This window comes from Heptranchias perlo, chromosome 27, assembly GCF_035084215.1.
Source record: "Heptranchias perlo isolate sHepPer1 chromosome 27, sHepPer1.hap1, whole genome shotgun sequence".
In the NCBI taxonomy this organism is placed as follows: domain Eukaryota; kingdom Metazoa; phylum Chordata; class Chondrichthyes; order Hexanchiformes; family Hexanchidae; genus Heptranchias; species Heptranchias perlo.
In genome coordinates, this window is record NC_090351.1 from 1,579,159 (window position 1) to 1,591,508 (window position 12,350).

Sequence of the window (12,350 nt, forward strand, 5' to 3'; positions counted from 1 at the left end):
GGGGGAGGGGGGAGGGGGAGGGAGTGTCCAGTCACGGTGCTCTGACCATGAGATTATATACCGGAGGGGGAGGGGGGAGGGGGGAGGGGGAGGGAGTGTCCAGTCACGGTGCTCTGACCATGAGATTATATACCGGAGGGGGAGGGGGAGGGAGTGTCCAGTCACGGTGCTCTGACCATGAGATTATATACCGGAGGGGAGAGGGGAGAGGGGAGAGGGGAGAGGGGAGAGGGGAGAGGGGGTGTCCAGTCACTGTGCTCTGACCATGAGATTATATACCGGAGGGGGGAGGGGGGAGGGGGAGGGAGTGTCCAGTCACTGTGCTCTGACCATGAGATTATATACCGGAGGGGAGAGGGGGGAGGGGGGAGGGGGAGGGAGTGTCCAGTCACGGTGCTCTGACCATGAGATTATATACCGGAGGGGAGAGGGGGGAGGGGGAGGGAGTGTCCAGTCACTGTGCTCTGAACATGAGATTATATACCGGAGGGGAGAGGGGAGAGGGGAGAGGGGGTGTCCAGTCACTGTGCTCTGACCATGAGATTATATACCGGAGGGGGAGGGAGTGTCCAGTCACTGTGCTCTGACCATGAGATTATATACCGGAGGGGAGAGGGGAGAGGGGAGAGGGGAGAGGGGAGAGGGGAGAGGGGAGAGGGGGAGGGGGGAGGGGGGAGGGGGAGGGAGTGTCCAGTCACGGTGCTCTGACCATGAGATTATATACCGGAGGGGAGAGGGGAGAGGGGAGAGGGGGTGTCCAGTCACTGTGCTCTGACCATGAGATTATATACCGGAGGGGGAGGGGGGAGGGGGAGGGAGTGTCCAGTCACTGTGCTCTGACCATGAGATTATATACCGGAGGGGGAGGGGGAGGGGGGAGGGGGAGGGAGTGTCCAGTCACTGTGCTCTGACCATGAGATTATATACCGGAGGGGGAGGGGGGAGGGGGGAGGGGGAGGGAGTGTCCAGTCACTGTGCTCTGACCATGAGATTATATACCGGAGGGGAGAGGGGAGAGGGGGTGTCCAGTCACTGTGCTCTGACCATGAGATTATATACCGGAGGGGGAGGGGGGAGGGAGTGTCCAGTCACTGTGCTCTGACCATGAGATTATATACCGGAGGGGGAGCGGGAGGGGGAGGGGGAGGGAGTGTCCAGTCACGATGCTCTGACCATGAGATTATATACCGGAGGGGGAGGGGGAGGGGGGAGGACGTTATGGGAGGTTAGGGAGGAAATTGCGGGTCCCCTAGCAGAGATATTTGAATCATCCACCGCTACAGGTGAGGTGCCTGAAGATTGGAGGGTAGCAAATGTTGTGCCTTTGTTTAAGAAGGGCGGCAGGGAAAAGCCTGGGAATTACAGACCAGTGAGCCTGACATCTGTAGTGGGTAAGTTGTTCGAGGGTATTCTGAGGGACAGGATCTACAAGGATCTACAGGCATTTGGAGAGGCAGGGACTAATTAGGAACAGTCAGCATGGTTTTGTGAGAGGAAAATCATGTCTCACGAATTTGATTGAGTTTTTTGAAGGGGTAACCAAGAAGATAGATGAGGGCTGTGCAGTAGACGTGGTCTACATGGACTTCAGCAAAGCCTTTGACAAGGTACCGCATGGTAGGTTGTTACATAAGGTTAAATCTCACGGGATCCAAGGTGAGGTAGCCAATTAGATACAAAATTGGCTTGACGACAGAAGACAGAGGGTGGTTGTAGAGGGTTGTTTTTCAACTGGATGCCTGTGTCCAGCGGTGTGCCTCAGGGATCGGTGCTGGGTCCGCTGTTATTTGTTATTTATATTAATGATTTGGATGAGAATTTAGGAGGCATGGTTAGTAAGTTTGCAGATGACACCAAGATTGGTGGCATTGTGGACAGTGAAGAAGGTTATCTAGGATTGCAACGGGATCTTGATAAATTGGGCCAGTGGGCCGATGAATGGCAGATGGAGTTCAATTTAGATAAATGTGAGGTGATGCATTTTGGTAGATCGAATCGGGCCAGGACCTACTCCGTTAATGGTAGGGCGTTGGGGAGAGTTATAGAACAAAAAGATCTGGGAGTACAGATTCATAGCTCCTTGAAAGTGGAGTCACAGGTGGATAGGGTGGTGAAGAAGGCATTCAGCATGCTTGGTTTCATTGGTCAGAACATTGAATACAGGAGTTGGGATGTCTTGTTGAAGTTGTACAAGACATTAGTAAGGCCACACTTGGAATACTGTGTACAGTTCTGGTCACCCTATTATAGAAAGGATATTATTAAACTAGAAAGAGTGCAGAAAAGATTTACTAGGATGCTACCGGGACTTGATGGTTTGACTTACAGGGAGAGGTTAGACAGACTGGACTTTTTTCCCTGGCGGAGTAGGAGGTTGAGGGGTGATCTTATAGAAGTCTATAAAATAATGAGGGGCATAGATAAGGTCGATAGTCAAAATCTTTTCCCAAAGGTAGGGGAGTCTATAACGAGGGGACATAGATTTAAGGTGAGAGGGGAGAGATTCAAAAGGGTCCAGAGGGGCAATTTTTTCACTCAAAGGGTGGTGAGTGTCTGGAACGAGCTGCCAGAGGCAGTAGTAGAGGCGGGTACAATTTTGTCTTTTAAAAAGCATTTGGACAGTTACATGGGGAAGATGGGTATAGAGGGATATTGGCCAAGTGCAGGCAACTGGGACTAGCTTAGTGGTATAAACTGGGCGACATGGACATGTTGGGCCGAAGGGCCTGTTTCCATGTTGTAACTTCTATGATTCTATATAAGTGTCCAGTCACGGTGCTCTGACCATGAGATTATATACCGGAGGGGGGAGGGGGGAGGGGGGAGGGGGGAGGGAGTGTCCAGTCATGGTGCTCTGACCATGAGATTATATACGGGAGGGGAGAGGGGAGAGGGAAGAGGGAGTGTCCAGTCACTGTGCTCTGACCATGAGATTATATACGGGAGGGGGGAGGGAGGAGGGAGTGTCCAGTCACGGTGCTCTGACCATGAGATTATATACCGGAGGGGGAGGGGGGAGGGAGTGTCCAGTCACTGTGCTCTGACCCATGAGATTATATACCGGAGGGGGAGGGGGAGGGGGAGGGGGAGGGGGGAGGGAGTGTCCAGTCACTGTGCTCTGACCATGAGATTATATACCGGAGGGGGAGGGGGAGGGAGTGTCCAGTCACGGTGCTCTGACCCATGAGATTATATACCGGAGGGGGAGGGGGAGGGAGTGTCCAGTCACGGTGCTCTGACCCATGAGATTATATACCGGAGGGGGAGGGGGAGGGGGGAGGGAGTGTCCAGTCACGGTGCTCTGACCATGAGATTATATACTGGAGGGAGAGGGGGGAGGGAGTGTCCAGTCACGGTGCTCTGACCATGAGATTATATACTGGAGGGAGAGGGGGGAGAGAGTGTCCAGTCACGGTGCTCTGACCATGAGATTATATACCGGAGGGGGAGGGGGAGGGGGGAGGGAGTGTCCAGTCACGGTGCTCTGACCATGAGATTATATACCGGAGGGGGAGGGGGGAGGGGGAGGGAGTGTCCAGTCACGGTGCTCCGACCACGAGGAGTGTGGGGCAGGCTTGATGGGCCAGCTGGTCACTTCCTGCCCTCCATTTTTGTATATTCGCACATCAAATGCGACGTTGTTGGCCCCACTAGGAATGTGTGACTGGGGATTCCCAAATTGTGAAGTAAAAATGACAGCCCTGAAGGCCTGACTGTGCTGGCTCATGTGGATTTAATGCCATGGTCTGGACTGAGGCTGGATGTTCTCCGGGTTAGATGTATTGATGCTAACTGTTGGCCTCGTGTTTTTCTGACAGGGTTACACGTTGCACATGGTCAGTACGGTCTCTGAATGGTCCCTCGCCTTCTCCTTTCTCAGTTTCTTCCTGACTTACATCCGAGATTTTCAGGTGAGTCCCGCTGAGCGAGGTTTAATTTGGTGCAGTGTACGTCGGTGGAGCTCAAAGGAACTTGTGTCCTGAAACCCCGCTCAGACTGTGAAGGTCTCACCAATATGGCCATTAACTCTTATTTGTGGGCCTCAAGAATAAGTGAGGAAGAGGTTCATCTATTGGGGGCAGCATCAGAGTGGACCTGGGAGTGCTCACATGGGCGGTGGGAAATGTCCTGCTCTGCGCTGGGCCAGAACCACTACGGCCCGTCACAGCCCAGGAACAATTCTTCAGATGGCCCGTACTTGCTCTTTGGGACTCCACATTCCGGCTAGGAATTTCACTCCATCTTCCCTATCCTACAGCACGTTACCACTGGATGTTCCACAGTGTCCCTCTCCGCCTATATATTTTTGAAAACTATGTTAAAAATCTTATGCCTGCCTGAAAAGCCCTACTTTCTGTTGTCACACTTGTGTCAACTTTTTTCCATTATAAATTCCCGTGTTCACATTTATAATGGGAACTCCCTATGTAAACTTGTCACACTGTAATTATACCCTCCTGTCAGTGGCGGTGCTTTAGTGCCTCAGTTTGCTGTCTCCCAGCTGCTCAGCCTGTATTGCGCAGGATTCCTGTGCTCCAATCAACTCTACTCTGCATCCCAAATTGCCACAAGTTTTGCTATTTAATTATAAATACTTGTGTTCAAATCATTCCATGGCCTCGCCCCTCCCTATCTCTGTAACCTCCTCCAGTCCTACACAGTCCTACAACGCACCGAGAACACTCTTCCTCCAATTCTGGCCTCTTGCGCATTCTTGATTTTCATCGCTCCACCATTGGAGGCTGTGACTTCAGCCATCTAGGCCCTAAGCTCTGGAATTCCCTCCCTAAACCTCTCCACCTCTCTCTCCACCTTTTAAGATGCTCCTTAAAACCTACCTCTTTGACCAAGCTTTTGGCCACCTGTCCTAATATCTCTTCCTTTGGCTCGGTATCAGTTGTTTGACTGAGATCACGCCTGTGAAGCGCCTTGGGACGTTTTACTACATTAAAGGTGCTATATAAATATATAAAAATAAGGGCAGAATGTAGGACTTTAAGATGGAGACTCAGTTACTCTTGCCGAATTATCCTCCACCCTCCTACCCCACTTGGCCTTAAGACTACACTTGGCCTTGACTCCCTGTGTGTTAATCCGTACGAGATTGACTCGTATCTTTTAAAAATAAAATAGAATATTCTGGAGTTGGAGAGTGAGTGAATCAGCGTGTGACGGAGAAACCTCAGTGATGGTTTAAGGTGGGCCCCCTTCATCAAAACCACCTGAAACACTAACTTGTCGTCTCTATTATAGACGCTGACATACCTGCTATGTATTTCCAGAATGTTCTGTGTTGCCATATTCACCACCAGGAACGCGTGAAAAATCGCCCGACCCAATATCGGGTCGGATGTCTTTTAAGCTTCCTTTGGCACCGGAATTAACCCTCATTGCACCCGTTTTATGCCCGTAAATCGGGCCCAATGAGGTCCAAGTTCTACCCCAGACACTGCACTTCACTCCCATTAATGTTACAGTGAATTTGGGCAGCAAGTGTTACAGTTAGGTCGTGTGCTGCACCTTTAAGAGGTGGCGGGCTCTGGTTTTCCGTCAGTAATCAAATTGCTGTAGGTTCGAGTGTGAAGTGTGAACCCGATCACAAAGCCTCATCACTGGCAACCAGTTCTCGCGGAGAGTCTGTGTCGGTCTGACCTGAGACTGCTTCACCAGCAAACAAACGACAGTGAACACAGCCCCACACTATGCCTGCGAGTGATCACATAAACACTCCAGAGACTTGAGCCCATAATCCAGGCTGACACTCCCAGTGCAGTACTGATGGAGTGCCACAATGTTGGAGATGCTGCCTTTGGGATGAGACGTTAAACCGAGACCCCATTTGCCCTGAGGTGGCTGTAAAAGATCCCATGGCACTATTCAAAGAAGAGCAGGGGAGTTCTCCCCAGTGTCCCGGCCAATATTTATCCCTCAACCAACATCACTAAAACATTTATCTCATTGCTATTTGTGGGATCTTGCTGTGCATTTCTTACATTGCAACAGAGACTACACTGTTCATTGGCTGTAAAATGCTTTCAGACGTCCTGAGGTTGTGAAAGGTGCTATATAAATGCAAGTTCTTTTTCTTTCCTTTACATTTATAGAGCAACTGATCAAAACTTCCCAAAGTGATTCCCCTACAGCGAGTTCCTTTCTGAAGGGCAATCACTTATTGAGCAAAGGATACAGTCGTTCAGTCCCAATAACATCCGGCACCCTGCACTGAGGAGTTTTGATAGAGTAGATAGGGAGTAACTGTTTCCACCAGTGAGAGGGTCGGGAATTGGCAAAAGAACCAGACGGCAGATTCTTTTACGCAGCGAGTTAGGATCTGGAATTCACTGCCTGAAAGGGCGGTGGAAGCAGATTCAATAATAACTTTCAAAAGGGAATTGGATAAAAACTTAAAAAGGAAAAAATTACAGGGCTATGGGGAAAGAGCAAGGGAGTGGGACTAATTGGATAGCTCTTTCAAAGAGCCAGCACAGGCACGATGGGCCAAACAGCGGCCTCCTGTGCTGTATGATTCTATTCTATGAATGACCTGTTAATCTGTTTTTTGGGTGGTGTTGGTTGAGGGAGGAAGATTGGCCCCTCGTCTCTGGGAAGAACCCCACTGCTCTTCTTGAAATAGTGCAATGGGATCTTTAACACCCACCTGAACAGGGAGACAGGACCTCGGTTTAACATCTCATCCAAACAGCGGCACCTCCGACAGTGCAGCATGCCCCTCGACTCTGCCCTGAACTGTCAGTCCTGTAACAAGCACATGTCTGAATAAAGGGATAACTATAGGCAATGATACAGGGCTGGGAATGGATTAAAATATAAACACTGGGGCTGCACGATTTGATATTTGCCGCAGAAACTCCCTCTAATCCTCTGTCTCTCTCTCTCTCCCACCTTGAACAGAAGATCACCTTGCACACAGAGGTGGATTTGCAGAGCGACACTCTGTACGACAGGCTCCAGGGGCACACGCACAGCGGAGAGCACTCTCCGCTCCTGGCGGGGAGCCTGTGACCTGATGCACCCAATTGACCTCAGCGCCAGCACCTCCAAGACCATGAGCTTTCCACCAAACCAGCCCGAAGTGCCCAGCCCCTGCCTCTCAACGGCTGGGCTCTTTTACATTGTCATTTTTTAACCCGTTTTATGTCACAAGTGGACTTATTCTACAAATGGATCCTTCCTTCTAATTTTATAGAATATTAATAGTTTACAGTTTAATTGTGAACTAAATGTAATAACGATCAGACTGCTGATGTTTCTAACACTGACCTCGGAGAGGCCTTTACCACAGTGACCAGCAGTCTTCAGGTGACTAGGTCGCAGCCCAGAATGCTTTGCAATGGAGGAGACCATTATTGGACTAAACACAGTGGGCTCATCAACCCTGATCAGCCAGGATTAAAGAGAAAGAACAAAGAAACCCTCCAAAAATTTAAGTGGGCACAGGTCAGTAATTTCACGGAAAGACACTTGCAGCAACCTACAGGGAGAATCTGCCTAGTTGCCTGGAGACTGGTTTGGAGCAGGGCCTCGCCTCAGCTTTCGTACGCTGAGGTCGGGTGTGTCGACCGGTGGTTCTGAGTGTGGGACGGTTGCTTGATGGCCAGTGGATTGACAGGATGAAGGAGGAACAGAATTTATCTACGCACATCCTAACGTAGCCTCTTCACCATTGGCTGGATTGAGGCCAGTAGCTTAGGCCTTGCCAGTTACCATGACGATACAGTCCAACCCTTCATTGTGTGAATCCAGGGTAAATACTGTCAGCCCCCATATTCTAATAGTCCAAGTTTAATTATTGTCATTAAAATTAATTTGCTAAGTGAGAGAGTGACCCCTGGCATCTGGGTTCAAATCCAGTCCACGATGGCATGAAATTCTCCTCTCCTGCTATGAAATAAGTTAGGCCTCAGTCTCAACCCATGTTCCCACAAAAAAATTGCTTCTCACATGACACAAAATTGATTGTCTCACTCAGAGAGGTCTTAAGAGTGGCTAGTGTGGGACACTGGTCCTTAGGTAAGGGATAGAGTACAGAAACGGGACAGTGTAGAGGGAGCTTTACTCTGTATCTAACCCATGCTTTCCTGCCCCGGGACAGTTTGATGGGACAGTGTAGAGGGAGCTTTACTCTGTATCTAATCTGTGCTGGAGTGAGGCCAGTGAGGATTGGGTGAGTAGAGCACAAGGGAATTAAAATCATGGCTATAGTCTTAAAGAGACAAAACAGAACAAGATGTGGAAATCAATCTCTCTCATTCTCACACACACCACATCCTGTTACGTTATCGATCTCACTCTCTCAATTTCTGTCTCACACTCTCAATTTGACCCTCTCTCTTGCTCTCGCACTCAATTTCTCACACTCTCAATCTCTCTCACACCCACTCTCATATCCGCTCTCTCAATCTCTCTCACTCTCACACGCTCTCAATCTCTCTTTCACCCACTCTCTCACACCTGCTCTCTCAATCTCTCTCACACTTTCTCACACACTTTCAATTTCTCTCACACATGACTGGTTTCGATAAAGTAAATAGAGAGAAACTGTTCCCATTGGCGGAAGGGTCGAGAACCGACGGACACAGATTTAAGGTGATTGGCGAAAGTACCAAAGGCGACGTGAGGAAAAACTTTTTTACGCAGAGTGTAGTTATGATCTGGAATGCACTGCCTGAAAGGGCGGTGGATGCAGATTCAATCGTGGCTTTCAAAAAGGAATTGGATAAATATTTGAAGGGAAAAAATCTGCAGGGCTGCGGGGGAATGGGACTAACAGGATTGCTCTTACAAAGAGCCAGCACAGGCTTGATGGGCCGAATGGCCTCCTTCTGTGCTTCTGTGATTCTCACTCTCTCAATCTGTCTCAAACTCCATCTTTCTCACACACTCAATCTATCTTACACATTCTCACACTCATTCTCACACTCTCAATCTCGCACATTCTCACGCTCTTTCTCAATCTCACATACTCTCGTACTCACATACTCTCAATCTCTCGCACACATTCTCACACTTACCCAATTTCTCACACAATCTCACATTCTCACACTCTCACATGCACTCACACACTCTCAATCTCTCATACATTCTCACACTATCTCAATCTCTCTCACACTATCTCAATCTCTCACTCTCTCTCACTCTCACTCTCTCTCACTCTCTCTCACACTCTCAATCTCTCATGCCCACATGAGCTATGCCCCATCACCCTTATTGATCACTTTTACACCTAAGAATAGGAGCTGCATCCTGTCAACTTGTGAATGAGCTGAGAAAGAGAAAGGATTGGGCAAATATTCTGGAGTCTCAGTTCATCACTTTTGCAAAACAGGAAGTATGTATACAGAACTTTCCCTCGGGAGATTCAATGGGCGGGGAGAGTCCATGATAGGAGAGAGTGTACATGGGCTGTGGGAGGAGATTCAATGGGCGGGGAGAGTCCATGATTGGTTAGAGTGTACACGGGCTGTGGGAGGAGATTCAATGGGCGGGGAGAGTCCATGATAGGAGAGAGTGTACATGGGCTGTGGGAGGAGATTCAATGGGCGGGGAGAGTCCATGATTGGTTAGAGTGTACACGGGCTGTGGGAGGAGATTAAATGGGTGGGTAGAGTCCATGATAGGAGAGAGTGTACACGGGCTGTGGGAGGCGTGGATTTGATAGACCAAGTGGCATTTTCTTGTTTCAAAGCATTTATTACTCACTGGATGCAACAAAAGTAATTAAACAGTTAATGTCAAACAGTAACCCGTTAACCAGAAGAAAACCCAGCAGCTCCCATTGGTGCTGAAGTACTGCAGGTGATTGTAAATCACAGTAAATGCCATCCTGTCACTCGTGTGATCACAGCATCGTGCTCCTGGATCTGACTGGAGTTTAACTAGCTTTATGTCTAGAAAGAAAGTCAGACTTGAATTCATATAGCGCCTTTCCCAACTTCTGGACATCCCAAAGTGCTTTATAGCCAGTTAAGTACTTTTGAGGTGTAGTCACTGTTGTAATGTAAAAAATGCAGCAGCCAATTTGCGCACAGCAAGATCCCACAAACAGCAATGACCAGATAATCTGTTTTAGGTGTTGGCTAGGACATCGAGGAGAACTCTGCTGCTCTTTTTCGAAAACTGCCTTGGGATCTTTTCCGTCCACCTGAGAGGGCAGACGGGGCCTCGGTTTAATATCACATCTGACAGTGCAGCACTCCCTCAGCACTACACTGTCAGCCTGGATTATAGGATCAATTCTAGAGTGGGACTTGAACCCACAACTTCCTGATTCAGAGGCAAGTGTACTACCCACTGAGTCATGGCTGACACTGTCGAGTGCCTCAGTCAAATTGCGGGTCCAATATCTTTCTATAACCAGCTCAGGAATATGGTTGCATTGCTCCAAGGCTGAGGGAGTTGTATGTTCTTTAACAGTGAGACAGACTCTGCTCTGAGTCCAGGGTGGTAGATCTCTGTCGAATTGCTTTTTATTCAGTCAGGCTGATGTGTAACCAGGATGTGCTTTTAACTGAAGGAGACTGCCTCAATTCACAAATAAACCATTTTTACATGAAACCAGCTGAGTCCAGGCATGTATCTAATCATGGCCCTGAACAGGCAGGAACTTTTTTTAAATTCGTTCTCAAAATGTGGGCGTCTCTGGCGAGGCCGGCATTTATTGCCCATCCCTAATTGCCCTCGAGAAGGTGGTGGTGAGCCGCCTTCTTGAACCGCTGCAGTCCGTGTGGTGAAGGTTCTCCCACAGTGCTGTTAGGAAGGGAGTTCCAGGATTTTGACCCAGCGACAATGAAGGAACGGCGATATATTTCCAAGTCGGGATGGTGTGTGACTTGGAGGGGAACGTGCAGGTGGTGTTGTTCCCATGTACCTGCTGCCCTTGTCCTTCTAGGTGGTAGAGGTCGCGGGTTTGGGAGGTGCTGTCGAAGAAGCCTTGGCGAGTTGCTGCAGTGCATCCTGTGGATGGTGCACACTGCAGCCACAGTGCGCCGGTGGGGGAGGAAGTGGATGTTTATGCCAGATTAATGAGATTGTAATCTCTTCAATTCTCATCTGAATTCATTTGAAATAAAGCTGTAACTTGACAGGAATCCCCACCAGTTCTGAGGGATCTACAGCTGCCATCGATCAATCAGTAAACCCAGTGTACACCCACTCATGTCACAGGGCAGCTAAACACCCTCAAAGGGACAGAATAAGTTGCTGTTGCATGTACGTACTGTATCGATGGAGTGAGAGCACTCCTCCAGGTGAACCGAATCATCCCCAATGGCTGAGTGGATAAAGGCTTCAACTAATGTACCACCAGGTTAGACAGACTCGGAAGGTCCGAACATAAGATCAGTGTCTGGTCTGAGCCGAGCGAGGCCATCTGAGACAGTAATTGGGATTGATCTCGGGGTTCGTTCAGTCTCAGGGTTCAGTAAGTTACTGGGTTCAGTCAATCTCGGGGTTCAGTGCGTCTCGGGTTTCAGTCCAGCTCAAGGTTTGTTCAGTCTCGGGGTTCAATCCGTCTCGGGGTTCGTTCAGTTTCTGGATTCAGTCAGTCTTGGAGTTTGTTCAGTCTCGGGCTTCAGTCCATCTCGGGGTTCAGTCAGTTTCTGGGTTCAGTTCGACTCGGAGTTCAATCCATATCAGGGTTCGTTCAGCCTCTGGGTTCAGTCAGTCTTGGAGTTCGTTCAGTCTCTGGGTTTAGTCCATCTCGGGGTTCAGGCAGTCTCAGGGTTCAAGCAGTCTGAGGCTTCAGTCAACCTCGGGTTCGTTCAGTCTCAGGGTTCGTTCAGTCTCAGGGTTCGTTCAGTCTCAGGGTTCGTTCAGTCTCAGGGTTCGTTCAGTCTCAGGGTTCGTTCAGTCTCAGGGTTCATTCAGTCTCAGGGTTCGTTCAGTCCATCTCGGGGGGTTCAGTCCATCTCGGGGGGTTCAGTCCATCTCGGGTTTCAGGCAGTCTCGGGGTTCAGTCATTTGCTGGGATCAGTCAGTCTCGGGGTTCAGACAGTCACTGAGGTCAGTCAATCTCGGGGTTCGTTCAGCCTCGGGGTTTGTTCAGCCTCGGGGTTCAGTCATTTGCTGGGATCAGTCCGTCTCGGGTTTCGTTCGGTCTCGGGTTTCGTTCGGTCTCGGGTTTCGTTCGGTCTCGGGTTTCGTTCGGTCTCGGGTTTCGTTCGGTCTCGGGTTTCGTTCGGTCTCGGGTTTCGTTCGGTCTCGGGTTTCGTTCGGTCTCGGGGTTCGTTCGGTTTCGGGTTTCGTTCGGTCTCGGGTTTCGTTCGGTCTCGGGGTTCGTTCGGTCTCGGGTTTCGTTCGGTCTCGGGTTTCGTTCGGTCTCGGGTTTCGTT

At 49.6% G+C, this 12,350-nt stretch overlaps 1 protein-coding gene across 2 annotated transcripts in view; it reads left to right on the forward strand.

Moving 5' to 3' along the window:
* The window catches only part of dram2b (DNA-damage regulated autophagy modulator 2b), a 68,428-nt gene extending 57,853 nt beyond the window's left edge, over window positions 1-10,575 (forward strand). For both annotated transcript variants that reach the window (XM_068007205.1, XM_068007206.1), the window contains 2 exons: window positions 3,819-3,911; window positions 6,913-10,575. In XM_068007205.1, coding sequence (XP_067863306.1) covers window positions 3,819-3,911; window positions 6,913-7,023 — 204 coding nt within the window. In that variant the 3' untranslated portion in view covers window positions 7,024-10,575. The remainder of the gene's footprint in view (window positions 1-3,818; window positions 3,912-6,912) is intronic.
* Window positions 10,576-12,350: the final 1,775 nt, after the last annotated feature.